Source organism: Exophiala oligosperma, assembly GCF_000835515.1.
Source record: "Exophiala oligosperma strain CBS 72588 unplaced genomic scaffold supercont1.5, whole genome shotgun sequence".
In the NCBI taxonomy this organism is placed as follows: domain Eukaryota; kingdom Fungi; phylum Ascomycota; class Eurotiomycetes; order Chaetothyriales; family Herpotrichiellaceae; genus Exophiala; species Exophiala oligosperma.
The window spans coordinates 2,780,886-2,804,933 of NW_015622822.1; the positions used below are offsets into that span (position 1 = coordinate 2,780,886).

Below are 24,048 nucleotides of genomic sequence, written 5' to 3' on the forward strand. Positions count from 1 at the left end.
GGGGTTTCGTAGAGTCTGGAGTTGTATGTTGTCGGCTAATATGCATTTCATGTTGCACATCAACAATTCAGGGTGTTACCACGAACCGCGGACACTTTAAGCAGCCAGACAAGTCGTTTGACTCACCACACCCAAAACTCTTCCATTGCGCTGTTTTTGATGTGGTTGTGTTTTTCCTCTCCAATCATTATGTCTACTCATATTGCTAGCTCAGACAATGGTGTTTCTTTTGGCGGTTGCTGCTGCTCCAATCAAATGGACGACAAAGCTGCCATTATGAAACGCAGATTCTTGCAGTTGCGCGACTTTGATTATTGTTTGATTGGACTTTCCTCGCCAGTTTCATCTCAATTCTATTGACTGCCATCATCTTCAAACGTGTTTCCTCTTCTTGCATCACGGTCAGCCAAAGGTCGCCTTCATTCACGATGCTTTGAGGACATGTTTCAAACGCCAATCTCCATGCGCGCCGTTTGACTGATACAACATGCTTTCCACTGTACAAACTATTGAACGCATTCTGCCGTATTTATGAGTACCGGTCTCGCATCTTTTTCTCATGGTGTTGAACTCTCCTGGTCACAGAAAACTGACAAAATCCTCTTCCCTTTGCCGGGAGTGCGCAACACGTCTCGCCTCTCCCGCATTGATTTGATATCTTGAGACGGCTTTTTTCCCCTTGCATTCCATTCTCCCCTCACCTTTCAGGCAAAGAGAGGGCTTTCTTCTTGCATCATCTCAAGGTTGACTCTTCCAAGCTGTCACTCTCATACATCAGACTTTCATAATCGGCATCGGCCCTTTTCTGCATACATCATGAAGATGCGTTTGGATCCTATGCTTGTGGTCCGCGGCCTACAGGGCGTCCTGGCCTTCATAGCCATGGCCGTGGGAGCGACTGGTTCGTTGACCTTTCTTCGCGTCCCATCATGCTAATTACAAAACAGTTGCGAACGTCCTCAACTCTCATAGCCCTGAAATTCATGTTCCAGGCACTGTCATCTTCTACATCTTCACGGCTGTGTTTACCTTGCTCATTACCGTCCCCTATACCATCATCGCACCACGGTATTTCCCGACTCTGGCTCATCCATACGCAATGCTTGCGGCAGAAGCCATCACTTCGGTCTTTTGGCTGTCCGGATTCGCCGCCATGGCCGACTTTCTGAGGAGGTCTACCGTCTGTGACGTTGGTGCGTGCGCATCGACAAGGGGAAGTGTGGTAGTTGGCGTGTTTGAATTGTGAGTTTTGCCAACTCTCCTCATTGCCTGCACTGGCTGACCGCATTGACAGCCTACTTTTCGCTGTCACCGCTTTCTTTGCATTCTCTCACGTCTTCCTCGGGGACAGATTTGCTGGAAAGAAGACGAACAACAAACAACTAGAAGAGTCGAGATCATGGTCGGGCGCGGAGCAAGTGTAAAGACACAACGAAAATTAAGCCCATGAGGTAAAATAGGTTTATCAAAATTATGTCATGCCAGGGAAGGGCATCGAGGGTGGTGGAAGTCCACAAAATGCGGGCGCAAGTATTGTTGTATACATACCTGCTCCTTGCTGTACTGTAACAATATGCTTCAACTTTTAAAATCCAAGCCATCAACCAGCGAGGTCCATCACACTGGTGCAACGTTCCAGCTTCCTTGAAAATATTTTACTTTGGCCCTCAATCCCTTGACCAGTTAATTTACTAGTCATAGACCACTGATGAAATGGCTAGTTAGAAGTGGTATATGTTCATGAGAGGCGTGGAACGTGCGAATCAACCTGGCAGCGGGCTTTACTCGTAATTGATGATTGATCTTCTATCACCGCTAGCCTTGAGGGGCCTTGTAGAGAGAATGACCATCGTACATGCCGATTTTTGCATATCTCATGATTCCGTTCAGTCTTCACTCCTTCACTCTATGGACCGACTCTTGTCATATCGAGATAAGTGACCACACTTGAAGGCATCCGCCAGAATTCCTATGAGCGTGTCGGTGGTACTCCCACAATCATTCCTTAGTTTCCGGTGGCATATTTTGCCTTTGCCTTTGGAAGTCTCTCGATGATGCGCGGGATGAAGTATTCCTTGTCCCAAGTCGCGAGGACGGAGGGATGCTCGGCGCAGAGTTTCATCCAGCGCGCGAAAAACGGCAACGTGGGCCCCGTCATACGTTCGCCGAGGGAGGAAGGTAAGATTTCGCCGTTTGCAAAATCGTACAGGCGAGTCGTAAAGGGGGCGGTCATTGCCTAGAATGGGAAAGATGGTGAATTTAGTAAAAGGGAAAAGGGTCGGTTCGAGGATCATAACAAGACATGAATAGAGAGGGGGCGGGGGCGTGAGATAAAGACAATAGGGTAGTTGGTCGGGAAGGCATTTACCTCGACGAGAGTCAGTTCTTTACTGTTTGCGAAATATGGCGCAGCTTCTGCGAGTAGAGGTTCAATCTCCTTTTCGAGGAGGGCGATGCAATCGTCAACCAACTTTTCTTTGGCCTGGACGTCTTCGGTGCCCACGATCTTGAACATGAACGGATTGATCTTGGTGAAGTAGGTGTCTACGAAGAAGGCCATGCGGTATCGTACATGGGCCTTTCCGACGTCGTCGATCGATGGTGGTGACGAGGGGCCGGTGGGGAGGGTCGGGAGAAGAGATGATGATGGGTAGAGATCCATCAGAAAGGAGACGATGGGTCCCGACTCTGTGAGGGTCAGAGTCGGGGATGAGGGTGAAGCGGTGTACTGAAAGACTGGGACGAGGCCGCGCTGGCAGTGCGAAAAATGAAGTGTGATTAGTTTTGAGGCTAGTAGTGATGGTCTTCAAAGTGTCGGATTGCCCAACCTCTACATGGCAGGACGGCCTGGTTGCAAAGAGGACAAGGACGGGTGTCTGTACTTACTGGGTTCATCTTTAGAAACCACTCTGGCCTCGCGTTGTCCAGGTCAACGAGGACTTCTTCATATGGCAGACCAAGTTCTTTCAGGACGATCTGCACCCGATGACACCAGCCACAACCATGGTTGGTGTACATCTTGATCTTGGGGAATTGGCCATTGTTCTGGTTGGTAGCTGTGGTGAGGGACATGATTGCCGGGAATGTGGAAGGTAAATGAGAGAGGATAGGATAGAGAGCAGTCTTCAAGATCAGATTCAGGTGAATGGGTAATGGGAAGTGTCACAGGTCCAGGCAGGTCACGTTTTGCCGCGTGAGACTGCTTAGGAAATATGAAGAAAAGAAGAACAAAGGAAGAAGGGCGCATGGGAAGACCAGGGCTCATTCTTAAGGGCAGAGAGGTGTCAAGCCATTCCCACTAGTCTTTCTCTCGATCCTGAATTTTATCTAGCCGCGGACGAAAGTCGACCGAAACTTCCCTTCCGCGGTGTGACATACATTGGAATGTCTTCAGCGCATGTTGTTACATGCTAATGATTATTGAAAGTTCGTTGCAATTTCGTTGTGTCTATAAAACAATGGTGTCGAACGAGTATCAGGAGGTCGATAGTTGATGTAAGGCTGTGATTGAAAGTTGTCAGTCTGATGGCGAAGATGTGAGCACGCTTGAGCATGAATCACGTGATTTTTTTGTCCGCCGAGTTTCTCGGTGTTGTGTTCCAATGTACAAGAATACGGCGGAGTATTTGGTATCTAGCATCGAAGTTGGGGCAATGGCATCGTCTATCATAATAAACAGCTGTCTACGGAGTACCTCGGGCGGAACTTGAGATGTGAGTATCTCGTAAACTCATGACCGCATCAATGCTATCAAATGCATAATCAGTCACAATAACGTCTTAAATTCAGCCTGTTTCGTGATTTGTAACAGACTGGTAGGTGAGTGAACTTGCTCCGTGATAAGTATGGTTCTTGCTCCAAAGGTATGCTCCGGCGAGGAAAACAGTGGTGTACAATAAATCCTTCGGTAGAACAGAGTGCGTGCTTCTTCAGTATGTCTACAAGTACGTCTCATTTCACAGGCAGACTCGCGAGAGCCGTGATTGACCATGGTGTTAATCGCCTATCTGACCACCCAGGCTCAGTCCGAAGATCGACCGGGTCAATGCATCATCGACTTTGCAAGCTTGTCGAGAGACTTGTTCTTCCTCATCTCTCCCGCCCCCCGCCACCGACTTATGCTGGGGAACAAGGCAAAGTCGGTATATTTACGAGCTTCCCGAAACAGTTACTCCGTACCCTCTACAACCATGGAGACTATACACAATGCGGATGCGGGGGTGATACATTCATCTTTAGGCTATATTCAAGCTTCAATCATCCTTCTCGGCCTGATGCCTTTTGCCTCCGCAAGCCCCAGACCATGTCCATGTCGATCACCTGCAACCCATTTCCTCCACGTCCACCGGGTTCTTACCACAATGGGGCCAAATGTGTACCTCGGAGGTTCAGTATAAGATGGTAGCTATCAAGATGTTGTTTGTGTGGCCCTCTGAAGGCACTCACCAACCATGGTTTCGTTTTGGGTATTGGTAGCCCTGCTCCAGCTCAGCACTGCGACGTGGGCACGAAGTGTTACCAGGGCACCAGCGAAAAGACAGTCGTATGACTTCATCAATATTACTCAGTACAACAGTACTCCCAGTCCCGTTGAGGTCAGCGTTGCACTAAATGCCGGAGGAAGGAATCAGACCGCACCTCTGCTGTATGGTTGGTGAGTAATCTTTTTTCGGGTAGCTAAACATCAATGACCATCTAGCTGACCAGAAGTAGGATGCATGAAGACATCTCGCATTCTGGTGATGGAGGAATCTACGGCGAGGCTCTAGTGAACCGCGCCTTTCAAGGCTCTGGGGCAACCATTGGCCCTCTACCGGGTATTCCAGGCAGTAGTGTCCAATATTCCGAGAACCCAATACTACCATGGGGTCCGGTCATCACTGGCTGGCGAGGTATTGGAGGAGTCAATCTCAGCTTGACACTTCTTCATCCCTTGTCCGATGCTCTGCCGGTTGCCTTGCAGATGGACATCCCCTGGGACGCTTCGGGTGAAGTGGGAATTCTAAACGAAGGCTGGTGGGGGATAGACGTTCGTCCTGGGACATACAACGCGTCTTTTTACATCTTGTCCAACAAACCACGCAACAACGGGACCTTGTCTCACATCGATGTGTCCTTACGATCGAATCTGACGGACGACGTTTGGTGTACTTCCAGTATGTCGTTCGGGGAAGGGCAGAATATCTCGAGCTTTGAATGGAAACAGTATGATGTTCAACTCGGCAATACCGTCAAGGCTCCAAATTCGAACAACACTTTCGCCATTACCTTTGACGCGAGTGAAGTCGCCGGGAACACGTACTATTTCTCCCTCGTGAGTTTGTTCCCAGAGACGTACATGAATCGGGCAAACGGAATCCGCAAAGACCTCGGTGAAGCCATTGTGGGTCTTGGTTCCAAGGTGTTGCGATTCCCTGGAGGCAACAACATTGAAGGATACAGCATCGATCAACGATGGAAGTGGAACGAGACTATTGGCCCACTTAAAAACCGCAAGGGTCGCGTGGGCGACTGGGGTTATACCAACACCAACGGTCTAGGACTCATGGAATATCTGGAGTTCTGTGAAGATGGTGGTATTGAACCTGTTCTTGCCGTGTATGCAGGCTTCTCTCTCGACATCTGGGGCCAAGACGGTGTTTCGTTCCCCGAGGACCGCATGGGCGATGTACTTCAAGACATTCTGAACGAGCTCGAGTACGTCACCGGCGATGCGAGCACCCAATACGGGGCCCTTCGAGCTTCTCACGGTCATCCTGAACCTTTTGCTCTCAACTATGTCGAAATCGGGAACGAAGACTTCTTCAGCTCGACGTATCCGTACCGTTTCCCGATACTCTACAACGGCATAAAGCAGGCCTACCCGAACATAACTTTGATTTCTACGACGTTCGATGAGAACGCTGATTACAACATCACGGTAAGTCTAGGTTTACTCCCCACAAATTGTCTCGTCCCCCACCGGGCTCACCTATGTAACCTGACTGACTTGTGTGTCTTTCCTACTAGATCCCAGCCGGAGGCATGTGGGACACTCACCACTACGAAGAGCCGAGCTACTTCATCGAACACTTTGACTTTTTCGACAACTGGCAAGAGTCGACCGGCAACGCCGACGTGACCGTGTTCGTGGGCGAGTACTCTGTTTTCCAGGTCGACACGCCCGACGGCGTGGTCAACTACTCGATGCCTCTGGGCGAGCACATCTTCTACCCGACCCTGATGGCCGCCATCGGCGAAGGGGTGTACCTGCTGGGCGCGGAGCGGAACCCGAACGTGGTGAAGATGTCGGCGTACGCACCGAGCCTCGTCAACCTGAACTGGCAAAATTGGACCCCCGATTTGGTGGCGTTCACTGCGGATCACGACCAAACCGTCCTGAGCGCCAGTTACTACCTGCAGCAACTGTTTGCCTCGTACCGCGGCACGCAGACGCTCCCCGTCACCACCAACCAAGGAGACTACAATCCTCTGTGGTGGGTCGCCACGGCCACGGAAGGTGACGGACAGGTATATTTCAAAGTCATCAATTCTGGAAACAGTAGTGTTCCATTGACGGTGGATTTTGACAAAGGGTTCAATGCTGTCAATGGGACTATATTGGTGAGTATTTTCTCCTTCTCATTGTCTTTTTACTTTTACACCGTAATCCAAATCAACTAACTTCATTATTTTCCAAACCTAGACACATTCTGATATAGGAGCGTTCAACTACATTGGCAACGCGACCGCCGTCTCATCCGCACCCATCACGGATCTACCGGCTGATTCGGCGGGACAGACGACCTTCACTTGGGCCGTTCCACCTTGGTCGATTAATGTGTTGGAGTTCCAAATGACATGAATCTGATGGTACGAAAAAAAGCTTAACCGAAGAGCTAAAGATGGATTAATAGCCGTGAGAAGGTATAGGAAATAGTTTGTTAGACGTTTACGTGGTTCTTACGTACTGCGAGATACTATCAAGACACAGATATTATCATTATCAAAGAGTAATTGGACACTTGGATGTAGATCAAAAAGTCAATCAACTAATTGACTCAATCGATTCATTCCTTGAGGTTTTGTTTATCTTCTATTGAAATTCAAGTACCTCGACCCGATGAACAACAGGATCAAGTTACTGGCGATGAAGGCGGCAAAGATGCCGAAATCCCTCCACCGATCGTCGAAATTGAGCTGGAGTGGTTTGTAGAATTCGTCCCCGACCTTGTACGCGCAGTACTGACACAGATCCGTGGCGTTATTGACGAGGTAACCCGGACCGCCGGCCTTGAAAAAGTCCGACATGTACGAACCGCAGTCTTGTCTGGGGGGAGCAGGGAACTCGTTGAGCTCGTGAGGTTTGCAAACGACAGGCAACCCGTGCAACTCGGTCGTGACCATTCCGGAAACGAGTCGAGTGAAGGGGTCGAGCTGGTAGAGCCAGGCTCGCCAGAAGCCGGGGATCTGCGGTTTGGGGATGGTCACACCACAGAACAACGCAAAGATGATCACCACAAACGGGTTGATCAAACTAGAAATGAAGCTCGAGGGGGTCAGGGCCGCTATCATCTGGCCCGCCGTGACGGAAAACAGTTCCGTGACAAGGACAATGAAGAATTGGTAACCAGCCCTGGAGGACGACGCGTTGAAGCCGGGGAGGTAATAGATCGGTATGAAGAAGAAGACGGCACACAAGATGCTATAAGGCATCTCGGCGCAGACCATGGCGAACGCAAAGGGGAACTGTTTGTACGCTTTCGCCGCGGACTCCCGGTAAAAGATCAATCGTGACAAATCGTACATGGGCTCGACCTGGGCCAGGATCAAGGCCGGAATGACGGTGACCTGGAAGATGACAAAGACGCGGTACTGCAGACTCGAGCGGCTGTCGTCGAGTTGCAAAAAGGCCAAGCCCGACAGCAAAGCGATGGCCACGTGGTTGAACAGGCGCGTGAAGCCGTAGTTGGGCGCCCGCCAGAATGCCAGGTGCGTGCGCCAGCTGACCACCTTGATCTGGTGCCAGAGCGGACTGGCGTATTCCTTTTCGTCGAGTCGCACCTCGCTGGCGGCTTCGCGTTGTCGACGTGCCTTCATTTCGACGATCTCGGATTTTGTTGTCGCCAATTCCTCACTTTCACGCCAGATCTCACCCCAGTCCTTGTCGCCTATACGAGGCGCTATACCGGCTCCGATGGCGTCGAGCATCCATTCGGCCGGGTTGGCATCGGCGGGACAGTCGGCGCCGTACTTGTGGAAGTATTTCAACAAGACGTGTGCGTCCTTGCCAATGTCGCCAAAGTACACGGTCTCACCACCTCGCTGGAGCAGCAGGAGTCTGTCAAAGTTCTCGAACAGTGCACTGTTGGGCTGGTGGATCGTGCACAGGATGGCTTGTCCCGCTGCGGCGAGCTTGCGGAGGAAACGGACAATGTTGAAGGCAGACTGCGAATCTAGACCGGATGTGGGTTCGTCGAGGAACAAAAGCAGTTGAGGTTTCGCGGCGAGTTCGACGCCAATCGTCACACGCTTGCGCTCTTCGACCGACAGACCACTCTCTGGACTACCGATGATGGCGTCGGCGAGGTTTTCGAGTTCGAGAAGGCAGAGGATCTCCTCGACGTACGCGTACTTTTGCTCGCGTGGTACTTCGTATGGCTGGCGCAGGTCCGCACTGAATCGGAGGGCTTCACGCACTGTCTGGGTCGATTCGTGCACGTCGAGTTGTTCGGCGTACGAGGTACCTCTTTGGAAGCTTATGCCCGGTTTCTGTCCATCGACAAGGATGTCGCCACCGATGACACCAATGTTCTTACGCGCCGCAAGCACGTCCAGAAGGGTCGTCTTTCCTGCCCCACTTGCACCCATGAGGGCCGTCAGTTGCCCCGGGCGTACGTAACCAAATACGTCTCTCAAGAGACGGAGTTGACCTGACGGGGTCGGTACATCATAAGTCAAGTTCTCCCAGGTAAGGATTGCCTTGGAGCTGATGTTGAGTTCCGAGCTGTCATCGGCATCTTGCTTTGTCTGTCTCCGTTTCTTCCGCTGCTGCAGCTTCTCGTTGAGTTCCTTTCTCTCCTTATTCTCTTTGGTGAAATAAGTGACCGTCCGACCACCAGCACCGTACTTGACAGTCTCACCCAAGACGACGTTGGTGAACAGAAAGAAGGCACATAGCACCACGATGATTCCCCAATTGCGCCAGAGATCGCTGGGGTCGTATTGAAAGCCAGTCTTGACATAGGCGCTACCCGAGACTTCGTTGGACCCTGCTACAGAGCCTGGCAGAGTACAGACTTGATGATCGATGTTGTTGTAGTCCGGTCCAGCGGGGATGAGCGACTCCGCCGTACAGCGCATGGTCAATCTCTCGAACTCGTTCATCATCATTGCTGCAAAACCCAACCCGAGCGCATTGATGTAGAAAATCCAGCGTAACCATACTTGCTGACTCTGGTATTGGATGATATAACCCGACGTGATTACAAACAAAGTAATGGTGACAGCAGCAAATTTGATGGCGTAGTCAAAATCCGGACATAAACAGCCGATGGTACGGAACAGCAATGTCATGGACAGGTAGCCGGAAATGATGATTAGCACAAAGGTGAAGAATGCGCCTGGTGTCCTGACGAGGCCAGTCATGAAGTACACAATAACAGAGAAGACAAAGATCTGAACCGAGGCAAAACACAAGTCGACCAAAATTTGCGCCAGCCAGAGTGCTCCAGGACGATGGAAGGTGTATGCTCGATGCTTGTTAACGATCGGCCGCCCAAGCATGGTAGATGCGAGTTCGGAAAAGGCTTGAAAGGCGTTGAAGAGTAATGCAATGAACAAGACACCACCACGAGTGAAGGCACCTGCTGAAGTCTTGGGTTGGTCCAACCAAACGGTGCCGACGACAATGGCAATGACAATCGAAGTGACCCACGAAACAACCAAGGAGAATTTGTCCTGCCACTTGATGAGGAATTGTCTCTGCATTAATGCCCAGATCTGCATGTAAAAGGGAACTGAGTAGACTGAATTCTTGGGGGTATGTTTCCGCTTAGCCTCTCGGTGTGCTGCTGCAAAGTCGTCGTAGATTTGTTTCTCTTCGCGGATCGACTCTCGATAGGCTGTCATCTCCTTCGACAGTTTCTCGGCATATAATGAATCATTGAATGCCGACACCAGAGCGTCAGGCGTTGAAGGTACGTTCTCTGAAGATCTGCCAGGTTTGTATTCGCGCTCGAATTCGTCAGTACAACCGGTGAGGTAGTCGGGTGTCGTTTGCCGTGGTTTCTCGAGGAATCCTAGTCCTTCAAAGTATCCTCTTGCTTCTTTGGCCGGGCCGAAAAAGACCTGTCTTCCCTGGTCAATCACCATCACCTTATCAAATTGCTTGTAGATGTTCTCGGATGCTTGATACAGGGAGACAAAGGTCGTAGTTTTGTAGATGTTGGTCATGATCCGGAGCGACTTGGCGTAGTCCAATGCGGTGGAAGCATCAAGGCCACGGGTGCTGTTATCCCAAGCACAGACCGTGGCTGCGGTCACCATCATCTCAGCGATTGAAACTCGTTTTCGCTCGCCGCCTGAGACACCACGCATGAACGGGTTTCCCACGATTGTGTTGATGGTATGCTCAATGTTGAACATCTTGAGAAGCAAATGAATAACTCGGTCTTTGAATTCAGCTTTACTCATCCCAAGTGGTCGCTTCCCCGGTGTTTTGGTGTCGAGGGCAAAGCCAAGTGTCTGGCCCACAGTCAAGGTCGGGTGATGAATGTCGTCTTCTTGGTTGTACACTGCCTCTCCTCGATATAGTTTGGCAAATGTCGACGAGTCAAAGGGACCGTAAAGTACCTCGCCGTCGATGCCAGTATAACCGTAGCGCTGGTTGGCAATCACTTTAAGAAACGTTGTACATCCGCTTCCCGGACGACCGAGAACGAGAACCATTTCTCCCGGCTTTGCGACCCCCCGGAAAGTCTTTAGAATATTGAATTCTTTGCCCTTCTTTCCATAGCCCAAGATCGACATGATGGTTCCAGGAACATTGAAAAAATCGATGAAGGCGTCCGGAAAGACTTTGACAAAATTCTTCACCCCGCCGATACCACGGACGGTCAAATTGTCCCAAACAACCCCAATATACTTCGACTTGATGCCTGCAGCAACAGCAGCCTCACGGTTGCCCCGAAGGGTTGCCTCGAGATCGAATCCTTGTTCAGATGTGTAGTCGGAAGAGCTGATGGCCTTCTCCAGATCCTTTCCCTTGGCCACGGAAGGTCTCGACTGCGAGCGCGACATGCGACGGCTGATGGAGCTGAATTCTCTATTCAGCTCTGCAAATTCCTTCTGTGCACGCTCGACATCGACGCCAGACGCCGTCCTTTGGAGGCCATACGAGTCTGACGACGTCCGAGACTTTTCCGGGCGCTTCTCATGATCAACGGTGTGCATCTCGCCGACTACATCGGCCTCTGATGTCCAAGTAGATGCTGGGGCATTCTCCCGGACATGGTCATTTGCCGAGAAGCCATGTTGTTGGGCTGGCTTGTCGAGACTCAGCGCTCTCGAAATCGCCTCAGCCATTGTTTACCCAGAATCGTGTATGAGTACGGACCGCCCCCCACAACTTTCCGGATCCCAACTCCCCCCAGCGCGGAATAGTCGCCCAGCAGGCAGACCGAAGGGCAAGATGAATTAAATATAAAACAGTGTACAAAAAGAAAGGTAATGGCAATGTAGTTCTCGGGGTTTCAGTTCGAGAATACCTTGCGCATTGAACATTGTCTCTGTTTGGTGTTTTGTGGCAGAGTAAAGGAAAAGAAATTATTTAGTTCCGTGTTGGGCTCAGGCAAATGTGGGTTCGTCCAAGGGCACTGTCCGATGTGGGAGGAGCTTACTGATTAATCAATCACGGAGCATATCTCTGTGATTGGTCTTGACCATCGCGACAAAGGGTCTTAGCCGCGGCGATGACTCTTAAGATCATTGCGCCTCTCGCAAAATGGAGACGATACGAGTCGGATCTGAACAGAGCAGTGGGGTAGCTTTTTTCGTACAAGTACTGGACTGAGGATCCTCAATCAAAACAGTCTCGTTGCGACCATGACCTTCGGCCGAATGCTTGCGAAACTCTTGCCAGATCCACTGGTCCGTACGCTTTTGATACTCATACAGTACGCACAATTCGACGTGCATACGACGACATTCAATCAGGGGCCTGGCTCAAGTCACAGATATGCGAAAACCTCCCCGGCTCCCACACTCCACATGCGAGCAGCATGGCAGGCGGAAATGTTCTCGCTTTCACCTCCTCATTAGTAAAATCCATCAGCCAAGAGACCGTGTGGGCCTGCGAGGCCTCTTCCCGGTGTCGCTCTCGCTTGTGGCAGAACAGGGGATCCTTTTAGTGCTCCAGGCGGCTTGTTGATCTTGGTCTAGTTGCCTCGTACGAGTATGTACTGTAGTCGGAAGCCCGTGGGAGGATTGACTGTTGGTTGAAATTTGTCGGCTGATGTGATGCTTCGTACAAGTGCACACAGTCCTGCCCAGACTTACAGACTCCCCTAGACTCCTGAAAGGGAAACACATCGTACTGTCCCTCCTCCATTGTTGTTTGGATTTTACCCCTCGGCGTCGAGGCTCTACTGGCCCTGTCTTTCTGTCTCTTTTATGTTGTGTGATACCATTGGACCAGAGAAATGCCGCTTATTCAGCGGCAATTCTGTTCCTTAAGTCCATATAGTAATGTCCGAGATCCATATTGTACGTTGGGAAGGAAGAAAATTACTCCGACGTCACTCCATATTGCCTGGATACGGAGTATGTATGGAGTTCTTGACAGTAATTCGTGCTCGTCCTCGTCCGGCTAGGTATCAACTCGTCCGAGTAAGCGGCAATGGATCTCTGCCCAGGCGGACAAGACCTACGAGTACGCTGAAATCCTGCAGAACCATTCCGAGCACGGGTGCATATCCGGGGTCAAAATCATCATCAACACTTTTCATGCCTTTATGTACAATGAAATATATATCCACAAAATCGGGCATGCTGTCTTCCACTACTATTCTCGTTTCCTTCCAGTCATGGCGGACAAAAATCGCTTGATGCTCTTCCCAGATCGAGTATTTGATGCAGTCGGAACGTCAGTGCCTTCTTCCGTCACATTGTGCTTACCCACTATGCTGAGAAAGACCTGGTCGAGCGTTGCCCGGCTCACACTGTAGAACTGAATCTCTTGATCAGCTTTGTTTGTTTCAAGAGCTGCAAAAAGTCTAGATATGCCCGAGCTTCGATTGATTTCATCGCCCTTCTCGCGCAATGCTGCTGTGGGCACAGAGAACCGGATCTGTCCAGCATATATCTTGCTTTCGACTTCGGCCTGCGGGAAGGTGGTGCTGACCCAGATGCGAATACGCTCCATTTCTTGCTCGGATGTATGAGGGGCGTGCCGATGGACAAGGTGGACATAATAGGCATCTCCGTGCTTGCGTCGGAGGTATTCAGTGCTTCCTAGAGCAAGCATTTTTCCAGCCATGATTCCGGCTCGCATGGCGAGAGCATCTGCTTCCTCCATTGAGTGAGTCGTCAGAACCAAAGACCGGCCAGGTACCACCGACTTCAGTGTTTGCCACATAACACGTTTGCTTGCGGCGTCCATACCCGAAGAAGGCTCGTCAAGCAACAACACGCTTGGATTGCCCATGAGGGCAATGCCTAGGGATAATTTACGCTTGTTGCCACCTGACAACTTCGCAGCCATGCGATCTGCGTATTGCTCCAGTCCAACAGCTTGCATGACTGCGTCAACATTGTGACCAGGGTCAATGACTCCGCGGACCTTGGCATAGAAGTTGAGATGTTCTGCTACTGTCATCGTGTCCATCGCGTCGAATTGAGGACAAACTCCCAATCGATATCTGGCTTGAGTCCGGTGACGAATAACTGAAATATTGTCCACAAGGATGTCACCTCCTCGACGACTTGGCTGAATGTCGCCTCTAATGAGCGAAATTGTTGTCGACTTGCCAGCGCCGTTCGGCCCGAGGAGTGCGAACACCTCGCTGTGTGGAACGCCAAATGTCACATTATCGACTGCGAGATTCCTGCCAAAGTACTTGGTCAAATGAAGAACACGAAGCCCATCTTGTGAAGAATTGACTCGTGTGAGCTCATTGGAGACCTCAGCTTCAAGTGTATCTTTCGACTCAACTTCTTCTTCCTTTGCTCTACTACGCCAACGTTGAAAGGTCGGGCCCGAATCCCACCATAGAAGCAGGCAGAACAGCGCGACAGTATGCAATATCAAGTACAAGATTGGGCCACCGAATGTAGTCATTGATCCGGGATAAGAAGCGAATTGTCGATCTCTGCAAGTGATTGAGAACACATTCAGGGTGATAAAAAGTGCTCGAGTGAGATTCGCCACTGGAGATATCGCGGCAATCGTAAAATGACATACATTGACGTAGTCATCAATTTTGTCGATGGGCGAATACGTTAACACGCTCATCTAAGATTCGTCAGCATGACAACGACGTCAGCACAGGCTTCACGCTCATCACAGAGCGTGTCAAGGGTCAGAACTTACGTATGCAATGAAATAAAGAAGAAACATTACAGCCTGTCCTCCAGCAGCGAATGCAAAGGCTGCTAGTTGCGACCTCGAAAACAATGAAATAACGTACGACAATAATGTCGAGGCCAGGCCATACAGGAAGAATACCACAAAGAGGTATTCGACATGATACCAGACATCAGAGGCGGCGCGGAAGATTATAATTGCAATGGCGCTGGTGACCAGTACGATAACGAAGTCGAATATAGTGTACGCAAGCCAGAGAGGCGCCGATCGAACGCCATTACTATAATGCAGACCTCGAACATTATGGAGTCGCTCAATCGTCGGATACAAGGCGAAAAAGGATGGATAAACCGCCATGGCCAGACCAAAGTAAGTAATGAGCTGTAGAGCGTCTCCAACACTGGCACCCCACGGTATATCAAACGCTTGATATTGGTTTGAGATCGAAATATTGGTCAACAGTGTGTCAAGAGAATTCTGGATGATGACTGGGAATGCGATGTCACCATTTCCTTTCCAAGCAAAGGTAGGGGCGACCCTACCGCCACCGAGAAAGAAGCCTCCTGGTGTGACATTGGCGTACTTGTTCTCGATGTAGTCGTTGAACTCCTCCAAAGTATCGACAAGGTGAATCGATTTAAGCAGCTTGGTAGTATTAGCCCCCACATCTCCTTCACCAATGCTGCTACCAAAGGAGCCGGCTAGCAATTCTATTGCGCCTTGATCTAACAGATTTCGGGGGCCTGCTACAAGCTGATAATTGATCTGGGTTGATAAAGACTCAATATCAGAGACCGAGACAGCCGACGAGGGAGAGCATTCGGCCTTCTCGAAGTGCTTGAGGAAAAGTGTGACTAGGCCAGCGGCGATGACCGGAATTATAAATGCTGCGAGGTAGGGAAGGCTATTCCGCCGAAGAACCACAAGTCTTTTTGAGAAGAGCACCTTGGCTTGTTGAGGCATGCTGATGCGACGACCGTCCAGTAGCTTTGGGGCGTTGGTAGATGGGTCATCTTGGATCACAACCTCTGCTGCCTTGTTTGTAGTGGCTTCTTCACTGCGATTGCTGCCCACTACTTCTATCACATCCTTCGATTCGACCTCAGTCGAGGTGTCAGACCGTATCTGCACTTCTTCAGCAACCTTGAGGAAGACGTCTTCGATCGTCGGTCCGTTGACCTGGTATTCAGCCAAGCCGGTACCATCAACACGACTGAGGAAATTTGCAGCCGAGGCAGAATCTTGTAAAAAGTACACAGTCTGATCGCTGTGTTTCTGGTGGCTGATATCCTGGAAAGTTGGGATTTGTTGTGCGCCGTGATTGTGGTAAACATGGACCCGATATCCGGAGCCCAATTTGTTCTTGAGCTCAACCGATGTGCCTGCAGCTTTTAAAACTCCCTTCGACAGGATGGCGATGTGGTCAGCCAGCAACTCAGCTTCATCCAGGAAATGCGTAGTCAGAATTATGGACCTTCTGCCACGCTCTGCAAGGAGGATGTCCCATATCTTGCGTCGAGACAGTGGATCGAGACCGGACGATACTTCGTCAACGCAGCATACTTTTGAGCCGCCTGTAAACATCATGGCTAGCTGAAGCTTTCTTTTCTGTCCACCGGACAGGGTTTTGGCACGCGCTTTCGCTTTTGCAGCAATATCACACGAAGTGAGCAGGGAGAGATTGTCGGCCTTTGTCGCAGGCATTTTACTTTTGACTCGGTTGAAGATGACAACATGTTCATCGACCGTCAAATCGTCCCATAGGACGTTCTTCTGAGGACAAAGGCCCAGTCCAGTCTCGGGAGATGGGTAGTTGATCAAAATTCCGCCTGATGTGATCGAATTGAGTCCAGCAATAGCATCGAGGGTCGTGCTTTTGCCACTGCCATTTGCCCCCAGCAGAACCATGATCTCACCACGTCCAGCGATCAAATTCAACTTGTCGACTGCTAGGACCGTCTTCGGTTTCCTCCGCGTGAATATTGAGCGAATCTTGGCCAAGATGGACGGCTGGTACTCTTTCGTAAATTCAAGCAGCGAGATGGCAGTGGTATCATCCGAAACTTTCGTCTGGCGACTCTTTGACGTGGTTCCATATAGCGTTCTCTCGACATAGGCACCTAGGATGGGAAACACCACAATCTGAATGATTAGGAATATCCATAAGACAATCCCTGGGACTGCTGAAGTGTTTTCTGGCGCTCGCTTCAAGAGATTTGTCCCGTGATCTTGTCTTTCGTAGCGAGCCATGAAGATAACAAAATAGACATAGTTCATGGGCGGAAAGAGGAGTGAAAGGATTGCGACCGATGCGGAACCTGCCTTGCTTGCAACTTGTGCGATGATGGCCAGTAACAGACTCACGATGACGGACGTAATCCCACTGAGTTGGGCCTTTTTGAAGAACGCAGCCCCGAAAATGGACAGGGACGACATTGAAAGACCCGACAAGATATTGAAGATGATGACAATAGCGGCAGACGTTTTGCTGAATACACCCACTGAGAGAATGATCGCCATGATGATCCAGCCAGGCCCGTAGAGAAGATCAAAGGCGATATGATTCGCTAGGATTCTCGCCATTTGCGGTTGCCATCTTCTGGAATTTGGCATCATACAGTCTAGTAATTGGGCCATACCTTGCTCTCTCTCGGCGGCTATCAGTCCTGTAAGTTGGTAAGTCACACCAACCACGCCGATGAAGAAGGCGACAGCAAGAATGTCGATAATGCCTCCCATATACCTCGTCCTAATCTGTCGCAGACGTTGCTGTTTCGTCATCGATGTATAAGGATACTCCTGCACCTGGTCTGGCAAAGCCTGTGAACCATTTCTTCCATCTTCGACGTTGGAGATGGCACGATCGATCGCGTGTTGGAGCGGCAGGAGATAGATTTCCACGTCGTTTTTAGAGGAGTCTGTGACGATTTTGTTCTGAAGTCCACCGTCTGCCCTGATCGAATAGTTCCATCGACCAGCCTCGCCTTCTGAAGGGGAGGAGAAGAAGACGGCCCCAGCAACGCATGTGGAAGTGCCCCTGATACTGTTTCTACAAGTTGTCAAAAGGTCCTCCTCTTGAGACAAAATCTCTACCTTCCCACTGAACGACCCGGCACCGTTCACAACTCGATCGATGACTGACTCGATAGCCCCGCCCGAGAAGCCATTGTTGACGAAGACTAGCTTGTCCCGCCCACCGGAGACGAGGTCGAGAGCTTGCGGCAGACTACGGACTGGAGTCGGATCCCCAATACCATAGACGGAGGGAGGAATGAAGAGGAATCGTGCATACGATCTAAAATTGTCAGAACTCGAAGGCTGTATATGTAGTCAGTGACGCACAGGAAGCCCACAAAGATACAAGGCAAGAGGAAAGCCCTGATTGTCGTAGAGAACCACCGTCGCACGAAAGCAACAAGCAGATTCTTCAATGTGAGTGTCCAGATCTGACGGATGAAGAGAGAAGCCATGTGGAAAAAGGAAGAAGGGGAATCACTGGCCGGCGTCGAAGAGAGACTGCCGCTGTGGCAGCTTCATTGAGATTTTATGTAGCATATGTAGTAGCAGGCAGCCAGCCACAAGAGTAGCGAGATAACGAATAGATACTCAGTATGGAGGTATGAGACATGGTTCCATCTTGTAGCAATATTGGCATGTCTTGTGTTGCGAGATGGAGATTGTTGTCGTAGTTTTTTTAGCCTGGATAGCACCTCGAGATGGTGAAGTCAAGAAATGTTTCCCAGCACAGTCTATGACGACTAGGTCTCGGCTTAGAGAATCTATAGGTCAATGGACCTGCTTCTGGGGGTCCGAGTCCCCGGGGTCGGGAGAGCCAGTGGGGCTTCTAGTACTATTGTACAATATGTCTCCTCAATTTAGGGCCAGTGGGGGCCCTGGGCTGCTTGGAGTCTAGGCGCGGAGCTCTGGCACACCGGCTGGTTCGTAATCGTACTCATATGAGTATTCCAGCTCGCAAACCTCGCAAGCTACATCATTCAAATGTCCTTATTCAACCCATATTCTCTTTCTCCTCTGCCGTGCTTCCAGATTTGTCAAGCTTCATCGTGGTGTAGCTCTCATCATGAACTTGATAAGCTGTCCAAACACGAGAATTGTATGCTCGAAGGGTTTGAAATATCTTGTTGCAGCCCAAATCAGGCCTTGGACAAGCTCGTTCTGGCACACGGTCCTCGGAATGCTCGTTCAAAAGGTGCTGTCTCCAGTTGCTGATATTCTGGAAGATCTCATCGCTGCTGCACTCCTCGCGTCTCGCACACAACCCATTCTTGACAAACTCGTGAGTATGCATGTGCTGTGCTAGCTGATGAGAACCTTGGAACGGCCCTTTGTCACACTTTCCTTGTTCTGCAAATTGACATTTGAACTTGTAACCTTGCTTTGTCTCATGCTCCCTGGCGGCAACTTGCTCTTCTTGTTGTGATGTAATGAGGCCCCCTTTCTTCAGACCCATATCAGCACAAATCTCTCTATGGTTTTCGTATTTTTGGCGCATGTAGAAGCTGGAATCGCAATTTGGGCACTTAAACATAAACCTCGTGGGATCATCTCGTGTGTTGCCCCACGAGACTTTGCCTTCCCAGTTCTCTGGTGATGGAGTGCGCCCACCCCTGACTGCTTGATTGAGAGTCACATTGTACCGGCTCATCAAGAGTACAAATTCGGTCGCATCAAGATCCAAGATTGACTGGTTCACTTGTGTCGGGTGTATGTCGTTCATCGCACTTAACTCTGCCACAACAGTGGTCTCATCACAAAGTGTGCCGAGAGTATCGTTCTCGAGTTCAGAGAAGAGGTCAAAGTCTGCATTGGCTGGAGTGGTTGGCAGACTAGGTTGGTTGGCAGTGGCCACTCTTTTTGAAGATCTTGTTTGAACTCCAGAAGATGGTCTTCGTTTCCTGCCGCTTGCTACCGGTTGAGATGAGTATAGCTCGGCAAAAGCAGCCCGGTCAGCAGTAACACCGCTCTGCACCTTGACCCATTCATTGCGATGCTCTGTCTTAACGATCTTGGCAACTGCCTTTCTGGGTTTTTTCCAATCTTTGTACATAGGATCGTCTTCACCAGGGGCAGGGCTAAGAAAGAACGAGATTGGAGGTGAGTCATCCTCAAGAAGAGTTGCAGAGTTTTGCCGAATATAATCAAATACCATTGCTGACATTGCTGAATGGCTTGGCATGGTGTAGCCAGAAGTAACCTGCAGCATAGTGCTATCAATCGCAGATACAGGGAGAGCGGGTTTGTGAACACTCAGTGCTTCGTCCTCATCCTCGTTGTAGGGCTTGTTGGCTTCGACATTGGTATGACCCATGGCTCGAGCGACTCCTTCAGTGGAAGGTCTGAGAATGTTGGTGGGAAGTCTTGACAGGTCTTTCGCACTTCCACGGCGAACATCGTGCGCAAGGAGCTCTGGTAGATATCCAGCCAGGTCTCCCATTCTCTTGATTGTTTCCATTGCAATCGTCTTATTTGTCGGCCGATTCAGTGTTAAAACACCAGATAGCCCTGTGCCTTGAGAAGGGACTAGAGGATAGGAAGGGTGCTTCCAACGCAAGGTCCTATCGCCACGAGCGTTGGCCGCAGCGAGAATCTCGTCAAGTGTTGTGCCGTCCTGAAACAGCCCGTGTCGAAGGCCGTGAGCCACCAGTAAAAGAACCAAATCAATGGTGTTGAACTCGGTATTTTTCAAACACTCCACTCGGCGTGTTCGATTCTGGTTTGATTTTCTGCGTGGATGAGATTAATTAGCTTCAACAGAATTGAAAGTGTTGTAGAAGTCAAATCGTTGTAAATAACATACTTTTCAAACTTTGTGTACCGGAGAACGACGTTGGCAACGAGATTCGAGTTAATCTCTTCATCGCCCTTTAGCGATATCTGAATATCCTCAAACTTCAAGAAGAAGCCTTTCTTACTACACTCCGGGCCTGATGGGATACAGTCTCCTGCTCGACAGTCCACTGAGACCTTCATTGCAATTGGCAAGGTCTTCATGAGTGTGAGATCAAAACTGCCAGTATCGATCTGAAAAGCGTCGTGGAACCAAGCAATCATCGACTTGAGTAGCACTTGGAACGTGGCGAACTGTTTTGGACGCCAGGGTCCATGTGTAAGCTGTCCTTGGTTCCCTCATTGATTGTACCAGTATGTGACATATAACTCAATATGTCCTTCGCAGGTCCGTCGAGGATATTTGAACTTAGGATGATTGCTGACATACCAGACGACATTGAGCATTACGCTCTTTGAAAGGGCATGCTTATGGTTTCCGTGCGCTGAGATCTGATGAAGAAGGGTGTCCACAAGGCAAAGATATATATATTTATTTATTTCCTCGCTCATTCATGTCTAGGAATTTCTGTTCCTTGAGTTCTCCTGAACACTTCCTACCTTTTGTGCTACTATGAGCCGAGCGGCCGCCTTTTTATAGTGGATATTGCGAGGAGTGATGGACTAGAGAGAATGACAGTGATTGAAGCGTAGCTGTTTGGCCAAACGACGATTGAGATTCTTCAATAGATCTCACCGAAAGGTGCTACGGTGATGAATTTGAAACGTCCCTGAGTCACTTCCATCTTGCTAAGACCAGTTTCACCAAGTCACCCGAGTTGTTTAAGACAGTGAAGAGCGGAGCTACCTTCACCCCTTCGACTGACAGTCACCAGCAGACTACTGAGCCGAAAACGAGATCAGCTAGGCCACTGTCAGAAGAGATGAGAAAACGGCTGTTGGCTGGTAAATTATGTTTTACGTACCTCCAAACAAGAGGAGGTAAAGCATAACGCTATCAATGCACAAACTGACGGAACAGTCAATGCTCAGTCAGTCAGGAAGGGATTCACAGATTAGGAAGCCTGGCTCACATGCTAGTATGCTCAAATTTTTGATACAAGTTTGCATCTTTACTTACTGACTGGAGAAGAAGGACCAGCAGATATTGGAATATTGAAACAATCGAACTAGTAATGATCTCCCTCGAACCAACCACTCTAAGACTTTCCTTTCGGATCCCGGGACGCATTCTAATAAGCCGATAGTGTCAGGACTCAGATAGTCGACAAACAACGGTCATGGCTTGAAAGAAGATCTCTGCGGCCATTGGTGTGAAGTTGAATACGCGCGTGGTCGGAAATGCCGGCGGATAATCCGAACATCAGCATTCACCCTCTGTCGTCTCTGCGAAACCAGAGACGCATGCCTGAAGAACCAACGGCCTCTTACCATCAAAGCTTATGTTAATGAGTTACGCGTATTGGCATCACAGACATTACAATTTTCGACCGAAAAATCGTCCGTCTCAACTTGGATGATTGCAGTAATTTTTTTAAATATAAACGCCAAAAGGCCCCATTCTGCATCGATACGTTTGCTGCCGGATTTCACGACTTGTTGAGGAATCTTAAGCACAGCTATATACAATGTCCAAACCTTCGATTCTTTTCTTCCCGGGCTCCTATTGTCTACTTTCCCTCTATCAACCGCTCTTCGATGCGGTCACTAAAGCAGGGTATGAGATCAAGGGGATTCATCCACCGACAGTGGGACCGAGCAGTCGACAAGGTTATGCCTACGCGGCACCTTCCATTTACGACGACGCAGCGGTACTCGCACAGGAGGTCGAAACGTTGGCCGATGAGGGCAAGGACGTGATAATCATCGGCCACTCTTACGGGGGAGTGCCCATGACCCAAGCCTCCAAAGGCCTGGGTAAAGAGGAGAGGAGGGCACTGAGTAAACCGGGAGGCATCGTTCGGCTTGGCTATATGAGCGCCATCGTCCCCGCCCACGGCCAGTCAGCTCGCGAAGCCATAAGTGTCGTCCCAGCAGAGCAACATCCGCCCATTGACGTGGATGTAAGCCCCCGGTCCCCCCTTTTCTTGTCCGGGGAATTTGCGGGCTCATTTTTCTCTTTTTCTGACTTTATTACTTGTCGGCTCGGAGGTTCTTTCGCTCATATTCTGACATACTTCGTAGGAACACGGCTGGATGATGATGGCGGACCCTGCCGGGACTGCTAGACTCATACTCCAGCATCTGCCACCTGACGAAGGGACGGCGATAGTCCGTGACTTTGCAAAGCACTCCTCCCGGAGCTTCCTCGACCCCGTGACACATGCGGGATACAGGGACATTCCTGTTTCGTATTTGCTCTGTGAGGAGGATCTTGTCGGGCCCCCCGAGTTGCAGAGATCCTGGATTGAGATGGTCGAGCACGAGAGCGGCCGAAAGGTCCATGTTACAGCTGTGCAGACGGGCCACATGCCGAATGTGACGGCGAAGGAGGAGACCGTCAATTGGATATTGAAATTGGCAAACATGGCAGATTCGTAGATGTTGGATATGGTGATCAACCAACGTTCGTTCAAGCTAGCAGAGTCAAATATATATCTCAGTGGCTGTGCTCTGCTCTGATCTCTCACCGTTCTATATCTGCCTCAAAGAACTAAATTCTCCATGAACATTTGACAATCCATAGAGAAATGTCGACGCCAAAAGGTATGATCTATGCTTTCCTTCTGCCCTACCGGAGAGTTACATCAACAGGCAGTTTGAATTCAGGGAGAAAAGAGCGAGTCTTCGGGTAGAAAAACAGATATAAATCGGCCTCGAGTGAACAATTTCTATTTCACATCATTGCTCAATGTGGCTTGTGGCCTCTACTGTCTGCGCAAACCATTGTCCAAGGCGTTCCCTGTCGCGCACCCGGAAGCCAATCTTGAAAGGCTTCGGCTCTATAGACAAGCCCGTCGGGTTGGCGTTGCACTCGAGAGGCCCCTTCAAGACCGGCCGCTGCATATGATCCTTGGCTGGCAAGACCTCGAGCGCAATGAACATCCGTATAAACGTGATGTACATCTCCCTGTACGCCAAGTGCGAGCCGGTACACATGCGCGAACCTGCTCCGAAGGCAAAATGTTGTGTCCCCGAGCCTTCGGCGAGATCCAGAAAGCGCTCTGGCATGAATTCTTCGGGCGACTGGAAGTGACCAGCGTCGTAATCAGCCGCCCACGCATTCTATGGGGACAATGTCAGTCGCTGAATCCATCGACGGACATAGAACATAAAGTGGAGAAAAAATGTAAAACATCTTCTAGGGTTCACGTGCCAACCTACCATGAGAAATGTCGTCCCAGCAGGGATGGTTGCCCCCTGGTAGACAACATCTTTGATGCTAACTCGTGGCAGAGACATGGGTATGACCGTCCAGAAACGAAGGACCTCTTTGCAAAACGCCATCACGTAGGCACATTTCTCTTCCACGAGACACTTTCCCCAAGCGTCTCCGTCTGGGTAGGTGTTGTGGATTTCGTCGAGCAGTCTTCCCTGCAGTGAGGCTCCCTGAGGTCCTGACAGAATGGCAGTGCCAAGAAGCATACAGGCAGGGGTGGTATCCAGTCCTCCAGCAATCATCGTGACGCAGATTGATTTGATTTCAGCTACATTGAAATGCTCAATCAGCAAAATCC

At 50.0% G+C, this 24,048-nt stretch overlaps 5 protein-coding genes across 5 annotated transcripts; 2 read left to right on the forward strand and 3 right to left on the reverse strand.

Annotated features, from left to right (window-relative positions):
- Window positions 1–327: 327 nt before the first annotated feature.
- Window positions 328–1,576, forward strand: PV06_06306 (uncharacterized protein). Its single transcript, XM_016407405.1, has 3 exons — window positions 328–901; window positions 948–1,242; window positions 1,295–1,576. Exons 1-3 carry the CDS (start codon window positions 817–819, stop codon window positions 1,422–1,424), a joined length of 510 nt encoding a protein of 169 aa, XP_016263009.1. The 5' UTR covers window positions 328–816; the 3' UTR covers window positions 1,425–1,576.
- A 429-nt stretch (window positions 1,577–2,005) lies between these two features.
- Window positions 2,006–3,072, reverse strand: PV06_06307 (uncharacterized protein; the record flags this gene model as incomplete). Its single annotated transcript, XM_016407406.1, has 3 exons — window positions 2,006–2,236; window positions 2,369–2,752; window positions 2,887–3,072. The coding sequence occupies 3 exons, from the start codon at window positions 3,070–3,072 to the stop codon at window positions 2,006–2,008; spliced, it is 801 nt and encodes a 266-aa protein (XP_016263010.1).
- Window positions 3,073–4,451: 1,379 nt separating this feature from the next.
- Window positions 4,452–6,912, forward strand: PV06_06308 (uncharacterized protein; the record flags this gene model as incomplete). The annotated part of the gene is made up of 5 exons (XM_016407407.1): window positions 4,452–4,654; window positions 4,714–5,920; window positions 6,010–6,603; window positions 6,686–6,822; window positions 6,897–6,912. The coding sequence occupies 5 exons, from the start codon at window positions 4,452–4,454 to the stop codon at window positions 6,910–6,912; spliced, it is 2,157 nt and encodes a 718-aa protein (XP_016263011.1).
- Window positions 6,913–7,015: 103 nt separating this feature from the next.
- PV06_06309 (uncharacterized protein) lies at window positions 7,016–11,616 on the reverse strand. Its single transcript, XM_016407408.1, has one exon. The coding sequence runs from the start codon at window positions 11,563–11,565 to the stop codon at window positions 7,069–7,071; it is 4,497 nt and encodes a 1,498-aa protein (XP_016263012.1). The 5' UTR covers window positions 11,566–11,616; the 3' UTR covers window positions 7,016–7,068.
- Window positions 11,617–13,014: 1,398 nt separating this feature from the next.
- Window positions 13,015–18,096, reverse strand: PV06_06310 (uncharacterized protein). Its single transcript, XM_016407409.1, has 3 exons — window positions 17,906–18,096; window positions 14,570–17,858; window positions 13,015–14,491 (listed from the first exon to the last, which is right to left on the reverse strand). The coding sequence occupies exons 1-3, from the start codon at window positions 18,031–18,033 to the stop codon at window positions 13,043–13,045; spliced, it is 4,866 nt and encodes a 1,621-aa protein (XP_016263013.1). The 5' UTR covers window positions 18,034–18,096; the 3' UTR covers window positions 13,015–13,042.
- Between the last annotated feature and the right edge of the window lie 5,952 nt (window positions 18,097–24,048).

Excerpts from the sequence above, each read along its gene's own strand:
- PV06_06310 (XM_016407409.1), bottom strand. The coding sequence starts at position 18,033 with ATGGCTTCTCTCTTCATCCGTCAGATCTGGACACTCACATTGAAGAAT. Across the intron at positions 17,859-17,905 it reads TGTATCTTTGTGGGCTTCCT|ATCGTATGCACGATTCCTCT; the intron begins GTGCGTCACTGA and ends TGACAATTTTAG. Across the intron at positions 14,492-14,569 it reads TTCTTTATTTCATTGCATAC|ATGAGCGTGTTAACGTATTC; the intron begins GTAAGTTCTGAC and ends GACGAATCTTAG.
- PV06_06309 (XM_016407408.1), bottom strand. The coding sequence starts at position 11,565 with ATGGCTGAGGCGATTTCGAGAGCGCTGAGTCTCGACAAGCCAGCCCAA.
- PV06_06306 (XM_016407405.1), top strand. The coding sequence starts at position 817 with ATGAAGATGCGTTTGGATCCTATGCTTGTGGTCCGCGGCCTACAGGGC. Across the intron at positions 902-947 it reads CATGGCCGTGGGAGCGACTG|TTGCGAACGTCCTCAACTCT; the intron begins GTTCGTTGACCT and ends ATTACAAAACAG. Across the intron at positions 1,243-1,294 it reads GTAGTTGGCGTGTTTGAATT|CCTACTTTTCGCTGTCACCG; the intron begins GTGAGTTTTGCC and ends CCGCATTGACAG.